The following is a 19,560-nucleotide window of genomic DNA, read 5'->3' on the forward strand; positions in this document are numbered from 1 at the left end:
GCTCAGAAGCCCTCCAAGAGCCAGGGATGTGTAAAATCGCTGGATCTGTTAAAAACTTTTGGTGGGTGTCCTAGGGGGCGGCCCAGAAATTCTGTCCAAAGCCAGGTTCCCACTGTGCTCATTGTTAAACATCTGCAGCCCAAAGAATTTATAATCCATTTAAACAAATCAAATCCCTACGGGCACGTTCCCAAACTCCAGCTCTCCCGCAGCACGCGGTTCTTTTCTGACCCACCGGCCGCACGCTGGCGCCGTTTCTGCCTCGCATTTTCCCGTAAAAACGTAGTAGAAAAAGTAAAAACTTCCCTAGCTCTGCTATCCCCGCGGGACGGTGCTGCGAAGGGCGGCGGCAGTGCCTTCACGCCGGGTCCGGCTGGGCACCGCACCGCGAGGACGCCCCGCCGCCCCCTCCCGCTCCGAGCACCGCCGCCCACCCCGCCGGGCCGCCCGCTGCCGGGACTCGGGCGGCAGGAAGCGCGCCCGACACCGACACCGCCCCCCTCGGTGGTGGCCGGAAGCACGCGCGGCGTGTCCCCGCCGGGGCGGCGGCGCTGGTGCCGAGGAGGCCGGGACCGACGTGGCCGGGCGGGGGAGGCGGGGCCGAGGGGCCGCCGGGCGGGGCAGGCTCGCACCGAGCTGCAGCTGGATGGCAGCGTCAGCGGGCGGCACGGCGGTGCTCGGTAACCCTGGGCTTGGGGTGCGCGGCGGGAGGGGGAGTGTAGCTGCGGCGGCCGAGAAGGGATGGGATGGGATGGGATGGGGTGAGCGAGAGCGGCGGCGCTGCGTTTGGCACCGGCGGGGCCCCACCGCTCGGCTCGGGGGTGGACAGAGCCTGGCTGGGCCCGGGGTCTGCATCGCCGTCAGCCGTGAGCCCTGGTCCCGATCTCGCTTCGGTCCCGGCTCGCCTTGTCGCATCCCGCCGGGGCCGCCCAGCAGTGCTGCGTCGCCGCCGCCGTGCCCGCAACCGAGAGTGGAGCCCCGGCGGGACGAGGCGGACAAAGTTTGGGAAGCAACTCCGGTCGCGAGTCTGCGCTGCGACGCGCTCGGCTCCGCGGGGAGCGCCGCACGGGGCGGCCGGGAGCTTTGCGCGGCCCCGGGGAGCCCGAGGGGCCCGGCTGATGAGTGCCCGGAGAGGACTGCCCCCCCCCCGCAGCTCTGTCTCGTTCTGCGTTTGTCAGCATTCCTCTCGATGGAAAAACAGAGCTCGCCCTGCCCCCCGGGAGCCGGCGTGCCGTCGATGGGAACGGCGGCGAGAGCGGGGCCACCGGGTCACCGCCCTCGGACGGAGCAGTGGGGGCGGCCGGCGGCAGGCCGTGTACGGGGAGCGGGCGGGGCAGAACCCCGATCCCGACCAGCCTCCTTACAGGCTGGAAGCGGTGGGATGGGGAAGGACTGTTAAATCTGCGTTATGCCCACACGAAGAGGTGAGGTCTTTGCTACGTGTCTCATCTCCTGTGGTACTCCATCGTTCCGAGTCCTGTGCGCCTCCAGATTTTAGCTGCACGTGCTGTGGTGTCTCTGAATTGCAGGAGTCTCTGTGCTCCTTTCTGAGAGGGCTGGAGGTAGAGGAGGAGTCCCGTCAGAGCGGGGCTCGCTGCAGGCTGCCAGTGACTGGGAGGGAAGGGAGTGCTCCGGACTCCGGGTGTGCGCGGGGTCAGGGCTTCCAGCAGGAGTTCAGAGCTCTCCACTGGGGCTGATGCAGGGAGGCAGTGTGTGGAGACTTTTTTTTGGCTGAAAGTTATGCTCCCTCCCTGGAAAATAACTTATTTATTTTCCCATGCAGTACTCTTTTGCAACTCTAAAACTAGGCAACCAGCTTCCATGGAGAATGGTTGTTTTTAAGAGTTGTTATAACGAGCTTTTTCTCCTGCCGACAACATCTGAAATGTCATTGTGTGGCAATGAGCAGTTGTACTGAGACAGCTGAATCTGTGTGGTCTGAAAAGGCAGTGTCCATGAGAGGCTGTGGGAGCTGATCTCTGCTTGGTGTTTGGTCTCCCTGCCGAGGTGTGTATAAGTGGCAGATTCTTGTGTGTTTGTTCATCTGGAGCTAGGAGGACTTTGGTACTCCAGCTGTGAATCGCAGTTGGAGTGGACTGCACTCCTGAATGCTCAGCTCTCAGAAACTGCTCAGGACACATGGTACTGTGGAGGGTGCTGTTGGTGGTAGTGGTGAACAGGTTCTGATCTCAGCATGGCTGGGAGGAGGGATACTGATGGGGCTCTGGCCAAACTGATGAGCAAGTGATGCCATGCCTGTTCTTGTGCATCTTTTTTAATAAACCTTATATCCCTCCCCCCTGAGGAAAAGCACATCTCTTATAAACTAGGTTTATCTATCTGCCTCACAGTGGCTGCTGATCTCTGAGAACCCAAAACTGCCTTCTCTAGAAATTTCTCCAGACTTCCCTAGCAAGGTTCCTGAAACAGATGCTGATGTCTAAAATTAAGGGTAGGCAAAGACCTCTTTCATCCTCTGAAAATGTAGTGGCAGGGTATTATTTTCTCTTGAGCCTTTTTTTATCCTAGGACTGCATCTTCTGCATCTTGATTGCTCCCTTCCTTCCCCTTAAATTTGTCTCAAGAGCAGACAGTTTGAATTTGGAGACTTTAGAAACAGTAAATATACTTAATGTCTCCTGGGAAGTGCATAGCAATGAGAAAGAAAAGCAAAGGGGTTAAGGGATAAAATCTGCCTTTTCTAGGGCAGGTGATTATGATGTGTCAGGAAGAAGCAAGTGCTGGAGATGTGCTCTGAATAATTAGCCAAGCGCAAAGATCAGTGCAGGGTGATGCACTGTGTTCTTTGTAGGTGCTTTGTAAACATTGGGAATGTATTGCCTGAGATATGAGGTGGTGCTGAGCCACAGGGTGATGCTGATCACCTAGTGCAGATGTAGAGGAATGTACTGTTTTTCCCTGTTGTGAATAACAAGAGAAGAAAGACCTGTGGGTTGCAGAAAGTTGACTGACACAGGGATGAAATAGAGCAGTTAGTTTTCAGTCACTTATGACTTGTTGTCCACCACCATCTTGCTTTGGAGATCTTTTTTCTTGCTGGAAAAAAAGATGAACCTGTATCTGCAGCTTGTTTTCAGAGGGCTGGACATGCCATTTGTCATGTCGTTGCCTCTTGCAGGGATTTTGGTTTTGCTGTCTCAGAGACCCTTCCAGGTGTTCCTTGGGGCAGTCGTGGACTGTGAGCAAGGAAAACTAAATGGAAGAAGTGGACCTGTTAGATCAGTTGTGTTTTCTTTTCCAGACTGATTTCCAAAAGCTGTTAACTTTTTTGGCAGCCGTGTCACAGGGGAGGCTGGTTTGTGCCACTTTCTGTCATTGCCAAGCTGCAGAGAACAGTCGTTGTGCTATGTGTATTCTTTCCATCTTCATACACATACGGCTGCTGTACAAATCCTGACGTTTTGTCACAGTGGCTTCACTCCTCGCAGGGGAGCTGTTCGCAGTCATTTTCAGGGTCTAAGCCTGTCATGAACACAGTCTGGGGTTGAAAGGGATGTCTGTCATTTTTAAAGCAATAGATTATCTAAATGCAGGTTGTTGTGCAGCAGCTAATAAGAGAAGGCTGTGGCTGCTGTGGTCTGCCTGTTGAGCCCCTGCTTCTCCCTGGGCAAATGCCTCTGGCTGAATGGCTTGAGTCTGTGTGGTGTACAGGACTGGAGAAAGTCTTTTTGGTTACGGGACAGAGGATGTTTGCAGAGCATTTTATCTTCTTTTGTTTTTCAAAGAGAAATTTGGAGGAATTCAGTGACTTGTTTTACTGTAGCTTTGAGGGTCTGAGTGCTGTGGAGGGAACCTGAATCTTGATGAGAGAAGTTGAAGGAGCTGTCAGCACCCCAGATGTGTTTAGTGACAAAGGGTCTGCACACAGAGAGCCAGTGCCTCTGGCACTGCTCCTCCCATTGCCAGCACCAGCCCAGTGCCTGCTCACTGCACTGGTGGAGATGAGTTGGTACATGGAGTGCTGTGAGTTGAAAATGTCCCTTGCTTCTGTCACTGACCGTTCTTGATTCTAGAAGATGTGGAGCCAAAAATCTTCAGCCTTTGGTACAGTCCTGATAGTAGAATAAGGATCTCAGATGTAGGGTTGGGAGGGACTTCAAGACAGGTTCTAGTCTTTGCAATAAAAGAAAATCTGGATTGAGTGCTTACTCCTTTTTTTTTTTTTTTTTTCAAAAAAAAAAAAAAAATCCAGCATTAAGAGATTCTGCACAATCTGTTTCAGTATATCACAATTCTGGCACTATTTGAATTTGTTTCTTTGTGTCCAAGCCAAATGATGTTAACTAACTGACTAAGAGCTGATTCCACGAGGTGGAAGAGTTGATCACTCTCCTATTTATTTGTGACTTTTGGTGTAGGCAGACCGTTCCGTTCCCTTCAATGTTATCTTTTAAAGACTAAACATGCCTTGGTTCTTTGGTCTTTTCATCCAGATCATGCTTTCTAAACTCAATTTTTGTTTCTATCCATTGGAATGTCTCTGATTTTTACATCTGTTTTATAAATCACAGTGTACTAAGTAGGTGCAGTTTTTTGGCTAACATCTCCCTTGTAGGGAGGAGAATAGAATCACTGCCTCTGTGTCACACAAACAATACAGCTATTAATGTGTTCCAGGATGTCATTTGCCTTCATTGTAGCAGGCTTATTTTGCTGGCTTGGAATTAATTTCTCAATCAGTGTAATCTGTGTATGCCTTTTTTTTTTCTTTTTTTTTCTGGCATGTTGAAGTTAATCTTTGTTGTGCCCATTTGATTTATTTGTCCTTGGTCTACCATTTTGTACTCATCTTTGCTGAGATTGGTTTAGCAGCACATAGTAGGTAGGTTAGTGCCCTCCTTCACAGAGTTGTGGGACTCTTGTCATTTAATGTTAGCTTTCATTGCTCACTGAAGCTGGGCCTTCCTCCAGCAGCATCTACCTCAGGGATTGGAACTGGAAAAACCTCTTGGGTTAAAAATAAAAATAAATAAAATCTGTTCATTTGTTTTGAACCCATTCACTTATGAAGTCAGATGTCAGCGTGGACTGGGGATACTGACAGAAGGGATGTGGGTCAAGGGGTGGCACTACTGTGGTGTGAGCCCTTAGATTTTTTGACATCCTGATTTTTGTCTTGATGATTTCAGGTCTTTTTCTGTTTGTCTGTTATTTAATGCCTTTCTGTCTTTATCACTTTCTTATCTTACAGGTAACTACAAACTGATCACTTGACTTGATCAAGGATCTTTCAGAGGACTGAAGTTACTGGTCTGTAACTTCTTAAGTCTCTCCATCCCTCTTCTCTCTTTCTCCTTTTTGTAAAGGTAGATGAGGCATGATGCTTCTCCAGCCTTCTGTGGCCTTTGCATATTCCTGTAAATTCTCAAAGATGCTTCAGCGATTACCATGACTGGTTTCTGAAGTGCTTTCAGGTGAATGCCATTATTTCCTCTCAGTCTACAGCTGCCAAATAAACAGTCGTTATGCTGTTTTTTTCTAACCCAGTCTGTTCTCCTGTTTGCAAATTAATTGCTCTTTTCACATTTCACTTTTTCTTCTGGAGACTGAAGGAGGCATTCGTACTTCAGCCTTCAGTATCATTTGCTTTCCTTTCCTGTTTGTGTATGAGAAATTATCTTTATTTTACTCTTCTAACAGCCTTTTTTTTTCTCAAGTTTTCTTGCGACCAAAGAGTCTTTAGTAATAGCTGTGCTGACTTTGATTAAGAGTCCTTCTAACCCAGTATCCTTCTTGGAAACATTAAAAATAGGGCACATATAATTGATATTTTCCAGCTTCTCTTCCAGCTCCTTTCAGACAGGGGAATTTTCTGAGCCTAATGTGAGCTACCTAACTGTAAACAGTCAGTAGATTTATTTTATTTTCCTATTTGTTGTGTCCTGTGTTAAATTCAAAATTTAAAAATCTAAACCTTTCCTTTTTTTTTTTTTTTTTTTTTTTGAGAAGCATCTGTGTACAAGTTATCTGCTTGCAAAGAGTTAACTCTGCTTTTATTTTGTTGCTGACACTCACTGGCATCATGTGATGGCTGTTAGTACTTACCTTTGAAGAGGCAGTGATTAATCATCTATCACTATTCTTACTCTCTTCAGCGCTCATAACTTTATGGACCTCTTCTTTTTAACCTGTCCTTCTCAGCTGCTTGATTTGTTAAATGATGCACCATATTTTTGGTTGTCTTTTCTGCACAGTAATCCCACAACTGCACGCGTCTCTTGGTTTTTGTAATTCTAACATACTGATTATTGGTACCAAAAGGCAGAGAGAAGACTAATCCTTCTAGTATCTCTGGGAAACTGAAGGGCAAACACGGGGGACCTGAGGGTCCTGCCTTGTGGAGTCCTCATCCAAACCACTGGAGCAGAGGTGGTGGAAGGCGGACTCTTTCACAAGATCTCATGCGCAGTTTCACACTCTTGATGATAAAGAATGTCCTTTATTGATATGTCAGTAACAGAATTTCAGATGCTTCAGTGAGGTGGGGTACGGGGGAAATGTAAAATATTGTGGGACGGGATGTCAAGACCAAGGCTGTTCCTCCTGGGTGGTGGAAAGGAGCCTCTTGTACACTCTCAGAACTGCTCTCATCTGTTCTTTTCAGAGATTGGCCAGCCTGGTTGAGACCACTTAGCAATGACAAAACAAAAGCTTCTGCTCAATGGGACATTCACCTTGATTCTCATCGTGGCCTGTGAAGCTCAACCGCTCTTGAAGAATCATGTTGCCACCAGTTCTGGTCCTCTGTGTGAGAAGGAGGCAGAGTCCTGGGGAGACCTGTTCAGCAGTGAGCGGCTGGATGCCTGGATCTGTTCCCTCATTGGCTCGTTCATGGTGGGGCTGAGTGGGATCTTCCCCTTGCTGGTGATTCCTTTTGAGACAGGAGCTGCTCTGCGCTCAGAAGGTCAGCCTGTTACCTGCATTAGCCTTCCTGAAGCCATAGGTCCTGAATTATGACTGTGACAAACAGGACCTTAGATCATGCCAGTCTTAGAGAAATACAGTCATCCGGTATAGCTGCTCTATTTCCACTTACTTCAGGTCATACCTATCAGTTTGATAGAGTCCTCTAACAAATGCAAGTCCTGGAAGGAGCATGTATAGAGAGTGTCACTTGTTGTACACCCTGGGGAGCTGCCTAGTCCAGAATCTCCCCACACACAGCTGTCCCAGACAGATGGTGCAAGGGCTTTTTTTTTTTGCACTCCAGTTATTTCTTTCATGCTCTCTCTTTCGAAAGCTTGGCTTGAAAGTGCTTCTAATTGAGGTCTTTTTGTGCAAAAGCTCAGCTGGAGATATTTTGACTTCTAGCTGAGTTATAATTGGGTTTTGTTTATTCTTTTAGCTGGATCACGTCGTTTGAAGCAGTTGTTGAGCTTTGCAATTGGTGGACTACTGGGGAATGTGTTTCTCCACCTGCTTCCCGAAGCTTGGGCCTATACATGTAGTGCAACAGCAGGTATGAAAACCTTATATTCCTAAAGGGTGTTCATGCTATGCCTACTACTACATTTTTTGAGTCTGTTGTATTTTGAAAACACAAGAAACTAGCCAGGCTGGGTCAGCGCTGGACCGAAAACCGGTCTAAGCTGGTATTCTGCTTTGAACAACGTGTAAAAGCAAATGCCTAGAGAAGAGTATACAAAAAATAGAAAAATGTAATATGTTCTCTTTGTATGTGCAGTCTTCCAAAGATTTCAAGATTGGAAACTTCCTGAGCTAGGTATAGTTTTTTTTTTTTGTTTAGTAACTTCTAACAGATTACTCATTCTTCAGCTTCTCTTGCCTTGGACTCTGTTTTTCCTTGGTGCACTCCCTAAGGAAAGGGAATGCTTCTTATAGAAGGTAGTGCATCCGTGTGGTATGATTCATGAAAATGTTTACCATCTCAGGTGGCAGTCATTTTGTCCTATCAGATGCACCTTGCCTATAAATCTGCCCTTATCCCAGTGCTACTCCTAAAGCCTTCTACTTTGAACTGAGGCTACTCCATTGGTATTTTATCAGTTGGAGCCCAAATGTGTTGTCTTCTCTGTCTTTGCTACAGGAGAAGCCATGGAAAACTGACTGTCAATAGAGCCATTGATTAAGATGGTGGCTGGGGAGGTGGGGAAGGACACAAATACAGGTGATGAAAGACCTGTGTTGCTTGGCAAACTAAAATGTTGGGGTTTGGATGGAGCTTGTGGTATCAATATCTCTTTCACTCTTGGGATAGTCTGGCTTGTTGAAACCTACAGGGATTGTATCTTTCTTCTCTGGCAAACGTAATGAGAAGGCAAGTGCTGCTGTGTCCAGTCTGTTTGGGAACCAAGAAATTCTTTTGGCTAAAAATGAAAAAGCAGGGAAAAAGGTGTTCTGGTTTTCCCAGACTTCGTTACATCTATCTCCTGGGATTTCAAATACTCCACAAATCTGCTTGTTCTTTGGTCCACTTCCTTTTCTTGGCTCTGGTACTGTTAGCAGAGCCTGCTGTCCTTTTTTACTCCCTTCTTACAGGGGTGCTCAGATGTCTTCCTGCACTAGTTTGTTTGCTTCTGACATTATTCTGGAGCATGAAGGTTTCCGTGACCCATATATGCCCCGCTGGAGAATTGTTCTGTTCTTCCACTGCAGTGCAATCTCAATTTCTGCAGCCAGGCTGAACAGTTGTTATCTCACACACTTGGCAGTAATTGGAAAGAAAGTTTATAGCTTTGGGCTTAGTAACTTGCCCAGGTGTGGCAGAAAGGCGAAGGTTAGTCCATAGCTCTACTAATGGCAGACTTCATGTTAGCGCTTGCTTTTTCAGTAGATGGAAGTGCAGGAATTTTGTTGATATAATCCTCTCTTGCCTTGGGGGCACAGGAAAGTTGCTGACGTTCTCAAGAAATGATCTGGACTGCAGTATTGAAGTAAAAGGGATGGGAGCTCTTACTCTGAGAATTCTGGGGTGAAGATGTCTCTCGGATCAAGAATGAGCAGATTAAAGTTATTTGCTATGAGATATGCTTTTTTCCTTACTTCTTGCAGGGACAGGTTGTTTTTTTTTTTTCCCCCGTATGGGAAGACACTGTCCTTGATAGTAAAATGAAGAATTTTCTCTTGTTCTTCAGGAGAAGGGCAGAGCTTTCAGCAGCAGAAGCTTCTGGGTCTCTGGGTGATCATTGGTTTCTTGACTTTCCTGGCACTAGAGAAGATCTTCTTGGAGAAAGAAGAGGAGGAGTGCCCTGGTGTGGTAAGTGAGAGCCAGAGGGGAGAGTATGCTGTTCTGTTTGAATCATGAGTCAGATGTAAGCCCCGTCCTGAGCACCTCATCTGCCGTATCTGACTGGCTCAGCAAATGATCCTGGAGCTGTGAGTAGTTTTATCAGTGGAGCTTCTTGCTGCTGCTTTGACACTACGTGCTAGAAGGTGTTTCATCTCCGGGCTTTGGCTTTGTGGCTTTATCTGAGATTTCTCATCTTTGGGCTAGTTTTGTTCTTGTTGTGGTATATGTGAAAAAGAGCTCCCCTCCTATAGAGACTGGGAGCTGGAGTGCTCTGTGGTTGAGACATTTGCTCAGAAAAGCTTTGAGGGATGATAGCTTGCTGATGTGTTCCACTGAATAATTGTAACTCACTCTCCTGTGTCCTCAGTCTTGACAAGGACCTGCATTCTTTGGAAGACATGGGTATTGTCTGGACCAGGCATTTCTTCAGTGGAATTGCTAACATGGTAGAAAGGGTTTCTAGTTGGCCAAGTCATACTATGTAGTTATTCACACCTGAGTCATCCAGCAGTAGAGGGGAAGCACTGACTAAGAGGGACCAGAAGGTAATGCCAAGATAAAGGCCCAAGCCATCTCACAGTTCATAACAGCAGCTTATATAGGCTGTTCAGTACTTGCTGTGCAATGCCTTTTGAGAGATAAAAGTGCATGTCAGACAGTGGATAATAGCAATTAGGTAATGGTTTGATTGGACATGACGTTAAAGTCTGAAATGAACTGGAACTCCTTGTATGGAGACTGAAGACTAAGATGGACAGTTTATTTGGAAGTTGACAATTCCAGCTGTAGGCAAATTCTCTGAACTCAATTATCTCAGTGCACTAGGAAGAACAAAACTGCCATCAGGACTGACAGGTTGACCCCCTTATCTTTCCAGTGGAAACTTGCTCATGTCAAAATGTGACTGATTCCCTCTTTCTGTTTTCCTTCTCCTGATCCTTAAGGTAGTCATTGCTCTTTTTTTAACCCTATAGATGTGACAAAACGCTCTGAAATCTGTCTTATTTCTAGTTTGTTGCTATGATTAGACTGGGCTATTGATTTGTGTTGAAAGGACAAAACCATTAAGACTGACGGGTTGGAATTCTGACACAGATTTGCAGTCTTTGTTGGGGACAAAAAAGCAGTAACAAGTTGTTTTCTGCTAATTCAGGTCTGTGATTACAAGGCCCCACCTGGAAAGATTCCCAATGGAAATGGCTACCCTCTGTCAAAGGTGGCAGGCAGATCCCAAAGAGCAGAAACAAATTCAACTCAGTGTAATGGCTCTTCTCTCCAGTCTTGTCGAACGGACAACAGAATCAAGGTAAGAGATGCACAGGGTGTTTGTTTCTGATTGGCAGCTATCGGTTGCCAAAAAGTGAGCCTCTTTTCTGGTTCTGTCTCCAAACCTGCATTTCCCATCATTTCCTTTTCACTAGATGTCATCTGAATCTTACAGTGAACCTATTCAGGGAATTAAAAGGGCTAAGATTTTATTATTATTTTCCCTGTAGGTTTCTGTCTTAGTTTAGCTTCTTAATTCAGCTTTACATGTAAACTTGTAGTGCTGGGTTAAAGTAGATCAACAAGCTTGCAGGATTAGGTGTGGAGAATGGAAAAGGAGGACTGTCATTGGGCAGAGACTACTCTTAAGTTTGGCTTTGCTTTCAATTTTGTTACTATCTTTTCACTGTGGAAAACCCTGTCTAGTTGAATAGTACAAGCAGGAGAGTAAGAGACAAGTTTGGCTGAGGAGAAGACCTATATTTTGAGTTTGAAAGCCTGTAAGAATATGAAGGTTTATAGGAGAATGACTGTGAACAGAAAGTTTGCAGTGTGGTTGCACAGTCTAGCCTGAACCTGGACATCTGGTCAGTCAGAAGCTCTTTGTTTTTCCTATTTTAAGTCAGTTTTGCTACAACTTCATGCTTCTTTTAACACTATGTGAAAGATGTGCTATGATCACTGGGTGTTTTGGTACCCATCACATTCATGTAATTGGTATGTGACACTGCACAATCCGCAAGGTGCTGCCCTGGTGTTTCTGGAGGTGATAGCAGGGCAGAAGTCAGTATTTTTTGATTATGAAACATTATGCCATAACTTTAGAAAGTTTTATACAAAGAGCTGTGGACTTTTGAGTCCACCACTGATTTCAAGTAGAAACGAAATGCTGATGAGGGACGCAAATATTCAGGGCCTTGTGCTAATGTAAAAAATAATCATGTGATCAATGCTAATTGATATGGCAAAACTGAGGAACTTGATCAAAAGAGCTAAATTTTTAATTTGTCTTATTGCTCAGTATCTGCTTGTTAAGAAAGAATGCGGATCCCACTTCCAAGATGGGGACAGTTTCCAGGAAGTCAGTGCCATGGAAAGAAGTGCAAGAATAACGACAGGAAGTTGTTTGAACACACTCCTTCCATTACGATACAGTCACGAGGATGAGTGGTTGAACAGGAAATAGTATGTAAGACAAAAAGCAAGTGCTCTGTCAGTATAGCTGTAGACTTGGCTTTCTACATAGCAGTATACCTGAAGTTTTCGGTAGCATTATTCATAACATACAAAATAGTACAAAAGAATTGCAGTGCGATCAGGAAGATTCTGAAATAATGACTTCAGGTTTGCAGTACATGGTAAACAGTTTTAGCCTTTAGTTTTATAGATGTTATAAATCAGGGCTGACTTAAAGTAGCCATGATAGAGACATGACTATGTTTGAATAGCTAGAGTTGCACTAAATAAGAGCAAATCAGAAACTGGTGACTCTGTAACAGAGAGTAACTTGGTGTGCCAGTTTACCTAGAGGCATAGCATCTATGTCACTTGTGGGTTTTTAAGGTGCAGTTTAAGATGTTTTCTACAAAATATGCTGTAGGTTAAGAAACAATGGGTTTCATGCAGAAATGGAAGGAGGCTCTTTCAGTTGCGTTATGTAGGTCTAAATGATCATGGAGAGGCCTTCTAACTTTGAAATCCTAACGTCTGTTTTCAGTCTTGAAGACTATTCTGAATACACATGAAATAGAAGCTAATGAGTTAACATGTAGTTTTAACTTTCTACCTTCTGGCTGTATAACCTGAAAAATTTAATAGCCTTTCTGGTAGGGGAGAAATTACCAAAACTATCAAGATGCTCCTGCTTTGTTACCTTATTTTGTTAGGAAACGATGTAAGCAGTCATTCCATCTGTCTGTCCATCTGTTCTGCCTTTCATTTTTCAGTAACTTCTGAATCCATAATTAAGCTTACCCAAGTTCAAGAGGGGTAGGTGTCTCAAGGGTAATCAGATTTTGAGTTCTGTAAAAATCAGCATGGTGGCAGAGGAGGAATGCACACTTATGTGCTGCTGAAAACTCTGTCAGAACTTAAGATGTTGCATGCAGCTTGGCAGACCTGCCTGGTTGGCAAATCAGCAGATGGGTCTCACTGCCCTTGTATGGTGGGGAAGCGGCTGTCATGGACTACACCTCTGGAAAGGAACATACAGATAAAGCCTTGCTGAAAGTAAGCACAGTAGATGCCCACAGAGACAATAAAAGAATCCATAACAAACACTTCTTCAGTTCTATTATGCACTCAGTAATGCTTACGCGCAAAAACACAAAAAGGTGAGGGTACAAGTCACCCTTCAGGGCTTCAGTAATTATTAGGCTGCGATTGGTTATCTTCTTTGGGTGCAAAGGATGCCTCCCTCCTGCAGTATTTAAGCTAGGACACAGCAATGGTGTAAAAGTTCTAATATAGCTGTCATCCTTTGCTCCCAAACACAGATTGTTTCTGCCCTACATTGCAGCCTTCATTCATTCAAATAGTAAAAACACTGTAGAGTACATTTTCCTTGCTTATTCTTTTTCCCTGTAGCACAGGGATCCTTGCAGATTTGTAGAAGCAAGTTTTATTGCACAGTGACATTAATTCTGACGCATGAACATAAACACTTCATCTTGCTGTGCTCTTTATGAACGATGAGATCATCCTATTAGATATTCGCAGAATGCAAATGTCAGAGGCTCATAACTGTCAAATCAACTCGATTTATTTCTGAACACTCCAAGGCTTTGCTTCTTTCAGTGACAGCTTTTGCCCAAGCCACTGACAAACAGAAGTCGTAATGTTTTAATCATGAAGTCTATTTTTTGCCTATACAGTGGTATGGGAAATCATTTTTGCGTAAAACGTCTGTGAATAATTATTACTAGCCAACATGGGAAGAAGAATTTTTAGATGGTCATATTTAACTGAAAATAAGGAATGATAAGTAAAGCTGCTGTTTGTGACTCTGACTGCGCACATTATTACTTTGTGTTTACTGTTGTTAGAAAAACATGCAGGGAATTTCTGCATCCATTGTGGGGATGTTACTTAGATCTTGACTTAAACGTGATCTTTAGGTGGGCTTTTCTTAATTCCATATTTTCATATTTCACTTCTGTATGCACTTTGAAAAGTGTAAAGCCTTTGAAGATGTTCAGAGACTGTGTAGTGGAAAGTACTCTGCAGAAAGGTAATGCTTTTGAGAGAGATACCTCACAGAAACTTCCACCTGAGCTGTGTTATACAGATAGCAGGAATAAAGGATTCCCAAGGGAAGTTGATAGAAGCAGGGAAGAGGAGGAGACTGAGAAGGGCCTCTGAAACTCATTGGCATGTGTGTTTCTCCAGCTAAAATTCAGCACCGGTGCCTTGCAGTTTCTAGAGGGTCTTTCCTTGCTACTTATCAGCTGCTGCCCTGTATCTGCAGCTAACGTATGGCAAATTAGTTCTTGCAGTCCAAAAAGTCTGCATTGATAACAACTTAACCTGAAGAGAGCTGCAGTGACTCAGGACCTACACCCCTTTTTGTGTGTGTATTAAATCTTATGGGAGGTGGGGAGGAAGCACAATAGCCTGTGAGCAGAAGATTTTGGGGTGGTGCTCTCATCATCATTTTACATCAGGTACATAATTTTTTTTGAAGATGAACATACTTAAAATGATGGGGAAGTCTAACATAGAGATGGACTTATGAGAAAGGAAGCTGGCATACGCTTTTGGTGTTCAGAAGTGTGTTATCAGTATACTAATGCATATACATGCTCTCCAGCCTTCCAGCAGGTGTATTTTTGGGGGACTGTCATCACATTCTTTTTATTCTTTGTTAAGGGAACGCAAACGCACACGCAGAATCTTTTTTTAGTGCAATGTTTCAAGATTTATTTAGTTTTAAAAAGCAATTTCAGCAGCATTTGTTCCGTTGCACTGTTGCCAACTTTTGAAGAGGAGATATTTAATAGGTATTAAAATACATGACTAGAAGATAAGTCAGGTCACATTTATAGCCAGTTAACTGTGTAAGATAGTGTTAAAAATTGGTTCATTGTGAATTGGATATTTTGACCTTATTATTTTTCCTTTTTCAGTTTGTGCCTGAATTGGGAGCTCCTTTGTTATTTGCATTGTCTCCGTTTCTGCTCCAGTAAGATGACTTTCCTAATCTCAAACGACATTTGCCTACCCCAAAACTGAGTTTATTCTAAAGGTTAAATTTGTACTTGAGCAGTGATGTAGTTTAAGATTGTCACCAGAAATGCCATGTCCTCACCATTGCCATCTGAGCATGACTCTAACCTGTGCCATGTCTGGTGCTTCATTTCATCTTATGTCTCTTTATCAGGGGCTCTTCCTTCTCTTTGCAGATTAGCGGGTACCTCAATTTGCTGGCCAACACCATTGATAACTTCACACATGGCCTGGCGGTAGCAGCCAGCTTCCTGGTTAGCAGAAAGGTAAGGCTTCTGTCACCAGCTGTATACTGCAATGGAGATGCTTGTTCTCAAGTTTGACGCAATGTACAAAAAACCTCGAAGATTTGAGGAATTATTTCCTATTTTCTGAAAGTTTCTGAGAAATTGGAAACTGTGGTAATTAAAAAAATAATAATTAAAAGAAAAAGGCAAATCTGACCTTTGATGCAGAGCTCCTTCAAACCTGGGCCATGTTTGTCCAGATTTATGGGGAGGGGTTAGCTCATCTGCCCTTGTAAATAAGAATGTTAACTAGAGAAAGGATCTGTTGTGCACGCTAGAAGTCTCATCTCTCAGATCTGAAAGGCTATTTCTGAAACACATTCTCTCTGCTGTAGGTTGGGTTCCTAACCACGATGGCCATTCTCCTGCATGAAATCCCACATGAGGTGAGAGGACTTTGTATCTTGTCACTGGGGGGTGTTACAAGGATGTTTCATTGACTAAATGCAGAATGCTCAGTCTGCTCAATGTTTTCTTGTCCCTTTGAAAGCTCTCCTCTGGGAGACTTGAAATGTGGAAGGTTAGAAACAGTCTAGAAGTACTTGCCTTTTTAAGAGTGTCCTCTGACTGAGAATGTTTGTTTACTATTGGCTCTTGATTTTTGTAGGTTGGGGACTTTGCAATCCTACTTCGGGCTGGGTTTGACCGCTGGAGTGCAGCCAAGATGCAGCTTTCTACAGCTCTGGGGGGAATTGTAGGGGCCTGCTTTGCAATATGTGCACAGTCACCAAAAGGAGCAGGTAAGGCTCCCCGGGACTTCTGTAGGCATGTGAGGGGACCGTGATCTCCATGTATATGTCTTCATTCCCATCTCTGTTCTCTCTTATGGCTTTGTCTCAGTAATAGTGACAGCTTTCTGTACTTGTGCAGGGGAAACTGTAGCCTGGATCCTCCCTTTCACTTCTGGAGGATTTTTGTATATTGCCTTGGTAAATGTTGTGCCTGATCTCCTGGAGGAAAAGAACCCGTGGTAAGTGCTGCTTCTGTTGTACTGTAGCACTTCTGACTGCCATGGAGCAGCATTGTAACGGTTCCCCGTGCCTGTTGTGGGAGCGCATGAATGCCAGCTTTCCAAGTCCCATTGATGAGCTGCTGTGATAGCTGTTGAACTTATGGGACTACGAAGACCCTATAAAACATTAAAACCTTACAGCAGGTCAGTCCCAAAGAATGTCCTAGTGTAGTGAGTAGCCCAACCAGCTAAAACAGGGTGCTGAGAAATATATCCAGTAAGGTGACACTTTTCCCAGTCTTCTCTTAGCTTAGAGGCTGTATGAACCGAGGCTCCATCTAGGCTTTTTGTGCCTGATAACCACACATGAACCTATCCTTCTCATGCTTCTTACATCTCTTTTAAGATCCTATGTAATACTCTGGACTTTCTGCAATCTTCCGTAGTTTGACTGTGCTGCATGAACTGATGCTTCCTGTTATTTGTTCTTTAGCTTCTTATTAATTTTTATTAGATATCACTGTGTTGCTGTGTGAGTAAAAAGTTTCTGTTATCTATATCCCAGTATATGTATATAGTATATTACATATAGTATATTCTTATTTGCATTATTCTAGTTTCTTGGAGCATGAATGAGGCTGTGGCACTGTACCACAGTAAATCTCTTCTCAGATCTCCTGGCAGAGCAGTCCCCAAATGTTCCCGTATACTTTAGCTGTAATGACTACTTCAATAGTTGAATAATAAGAGAACTTCACTAATCTAGTTCATTTTTACTGAAACAAATCAGGAAGTACTCCAAAGCAGAACTGCAGATCTACCAATGGCAGGAACCATTGGTAGAGCAATATTAGTTGCCATCTGGAAGCTTTCTTTTTGGTTGGTAACCTCTTGTGCTGGTGCAGATGTTTGCAGAGTATGGAGAGGTAGTAGGTACACAGTCGCTTTTAGCGCCACCTTAAATTTATGATGGATTGAGGAGGGGTAAAATTCAACAAATAGTCACATTTTAAAAGAAAAAGCTGATAAGTTGAATGAGGTCCCTAATCCATCTTTGGACATGCTGTACAAGTGCCGATTCTCTTGTGAGAAAAAGGGTGGGAACCTGCACTTGAGTAGCTGAATGACTGAACCAGCTTAAATTGATTTTTGAAACCTAAAGGTGAACCTTGCAGCTGAAGGATCAAATGCATGCCAGATTATAGACAACATCTTAGTTAGGGGTGCTGGGAAGGAATCTTCTCAGCTGTGGTAGTTGCATGACTCCTCTAACATGTTCTTCTTATGATAGATTTGGAAGGGCAAAGAACAAACCAGTCATGGTTGTTCTATGTTGCCTCCTCATTTTGCTGTTTTTTTTTTCCCCTAGGAACTCCCTGCAGCAAGTTCTGCTCCTGTGTACAGGCATTACAGTCATGGTGCTACTTGCTCACAACTGACTGACCTCTGCACAGACCTCATGATGCCTCCCAGAGCCACCAGAGACTCTGAGATGCTACAAAGCAATAAGGAACACTAATGTTACTTCCTCTATGTGTGTGTGTGCAGATCTGGCTGCTAGTGTGAGAAGCAGGTGAGAAAGGAGGTCTGGGTGTGTAAGACCTGGCTCTCTCATCCCTGTTCTGCTAAAATCCCACACACTGGGGCTTCCGTTACATTTTTAATGGAGCAAAAGATACAGTGAACAGAATGAACTGAAGAAATGCTTCACCAGGAATGGATGTTTCATTTGGTTCATTCTGATGGAACTGCACTTCCCAAGGTCTTCTGTGGAAACAACAAAGGTGGTTCATGCAGCTGATGAAGAACTTCTCCTAACATTTTAAGGGCTGGAGACAGAACAGGGATGGCAAAGCAGCAGTAACCCAACAGCTTTAGCCATGGGTAACTCCCTACCCATGAGGAGTTACAGTGCTAAGACAACCTGCATTGTAGATAGAGAGCAAAGGCTCCTTGTCAGCTTCTTTGGCTTTCCATTGACATCACTTGTTTCTAAAGGTAGTATTAGTTATGTTAGTCCACTTCGGTCTGTTTTGTTGAAAACAAGCCAAGAACTTGAGGCACTTCAGGATAGGTCACTACAGTTAAATTGCTCAGCTTGGAGATAACTTGCCTCAGCCCTTGCCACTCCAACAGCCAGCACAGCCTGCTTTTTTTTTTTTTCTGAAAAAAAAGGTCAGAAATGTTTCTTTTTTGCCAAACGCTAAGCTCACCTACATCTGAAAAGAATGCCACATGGCTTCTGCTACTGGCTTCCCTCTTCTCGTAACCACTATTTGAACAATAGCTCTGAGCTTGCTCTCAAGACCCAGTTCACCCACCATCTGCCAGTCTCAGAATCCTCCTTGGATGGAATGGTTAGCATGTTATCTGGCATGCTACTCAGCCCACGACTGCAATGGCTAAGGTCTGGGCAGCTTGAACAATGGTTGAACACAGTACAGCTTGGTCAACGTCATATATTCCAGGTTAGCTTTTCCTTTGTTCACTGTAGCATATTTAAGGGTGTAATATAACCACATAGTTGATTTCTGGGCTTCATAGTGGAGTTTGTCTGCTGGGGGTGAATGGGTAACAAACAGTACTGGTGGCTCTTTAAGCAAGGGCCACAGCAGCAGGGGAATACTGGAGAGAGTGGAATGGAAAGGGCGAAACTGCTTGAATTATATTTCTAGTGCTTTGCCTGTCTGGGCAAAGCCAGCAGGGATGACCAGGCCCTCTTTCCACAGGAGTGTTTTAGTACCACAGGGCTGTGTGCTGCTGTCTTCTGCAGGGCTTATCCTCACTTTTAGAAGTTAGTCTAATTGAACTAGCAGAATCATCGGACACAGGTGCTACAATGGAAATTGCACCAATTCAGTTCTGTTTTTAAACAGCTTTTGTAAATCAGTATAACTCTCCAGTCTGCGCAAAGCCTTATTAAAAGGGCTTGTCCCTTGAGGGGGTAATTTGGGTCAGAGCAATGAGGCAGCTATGCTGCCCACAGCAGAGGCATTTACTTCTCTGAGAGATTCCTGAACTGTAGACACAGTTATTTTCTTATGACAGCTCCTGTCCTACTTTTCAGAGAAAGCTGGAGAGCTTATGCTTGCAGCTGTCTCTGCCCAGGAACTGCTATCTGAAATGTTGTCAGCGTTCCTTACTCTAGGCTCACACAATAACTGGTTTCACAAGGAGGGAGGCTTAGTGCAATTTCTTAAATTATTATTAGTAATGGTATTTTCTTTAAAAGTTGCTTTCTTTTGCCAGCTTATCCCTCTGTCATTCAGTTGTTTGAAGTCTGGAAGTAGCATCTGCTTTTCCTGCAAGGAGGGTTAATCTGATTATACTGCAGGGACTGGGGGACTATATGATCCCCTGGTTCTGGTTTTGTAGTTTCCCCCCACTCCCTGGGAGCTGAAGCTGGCCGGACCCTGTAGGAGCAGTGCTCTGCAGGAAGAGTTTGCAGAGAAAGATGTGACTGCTGTTCCCGAGATGTCTTTCTCAAAATTAGGATGGCATTTAAGTTGAAGGATTGCCCGGTGAGTGCCTGTGAGTTGGCGTTATTGCATCAGCACTGA

At 44.5% G+C, this 19,560-nt stretch overlaps 1 protein-coding gene across 4 annotated transcripts; it reads left to right on the forward strand.

Moving 5' to 3' along the window:
* The first annotated feature begins 584 nt into the window (after window positions 1-584).
* On the forward strand, window positions 585-18,777 carry SLC39A13 (solute carrier family 39 member 13). 4 transcript variants are annotated; one of them, XM_065754883.1, is made up of 11 exons: window positions 614-680; window positions 5,213-5,435; window positions 6,626-6,925; window positions 7,367-7,480; window positions 9,117-9,238; window positions 10,425-10,577; window positions 14,938-15,027; window positions 15,384-15,434; window positions 15,656-15,788; window positions 15,919-16,018; window positions 17,370-18,777. In XM_065754883.1, the coding sequence occupies exons 3-11, from the start codon at window positions 6,658-6,660 to the stop codon at window positions 17,437-17,439; spliced, it is 1,101 nt and encodes a 366-aa protein (XP_065610955.1). In that variant the 5' UTR covers window positions 614-680; window positions 5,213-5,435; window positions 6,626-6,657; the 3' UTR covers window positions 17,440-18,777. The 4 variants fall into 4 exon arrangements, with proteins under 4 accessions (XP_065610956.1, XP_065610955.1, XP_065610957.1 ...); XM_065754885.1 differs by having other exon boundaries at window positions 5,213-5,271; XM_065754884.1 differs by lacking the exon at window positions 5,213-5,435 and having other exon boundaries at window positions 585-680.
* Window positions 18,778-19,560: the final 783 nt, after the last annotated feature.

Source organism: Cyrtonyx montezumae, unplaced genomic scaffold (genome assembly GCF_038088225.1).
Source record: "Cyrtonyx montezumae isolate F1298 unplaced genomic scaffold, pur_monq_1.0 scaffold_10, whole genome shotgun sequence".
Classification (NCBI taxonomy): domain Eukaryota; kingdom Metazoa; phylum Chordata; class Aves; order Galliformes; family Odontophoridae; genus Cyrtonyx; species Cyrtonyx montezumae.

What these genes read in the sequence shown, in the direction of transcription:
- SLC39A13 (XM_065754884.1), top strand. Translation starts at nt 6,658, where the DNA reads ATGACAAAACAAAAGCTTCTGCTCAATGGGACATTCACCTTGATTCTC. An exon ending in ACAGTCACCAAAAGGAGCAG is followed by an intron (nt 15,789 to 15,918) that starts GTAAGGCTCCCC and finishes GTACTTGTGCAG; the next exon opens with GGGAAACTGTAGCCTGGATC. An exon ending in CTGGAGGAAAAGAACCCGTG is followed by an intron (nt 16,019 to 17,369) that starts GTAAGTGCTGCT and finishes TTTTTCCCCTAG; the next exon opens with GAACTCCCTGCAGCAAGTTC.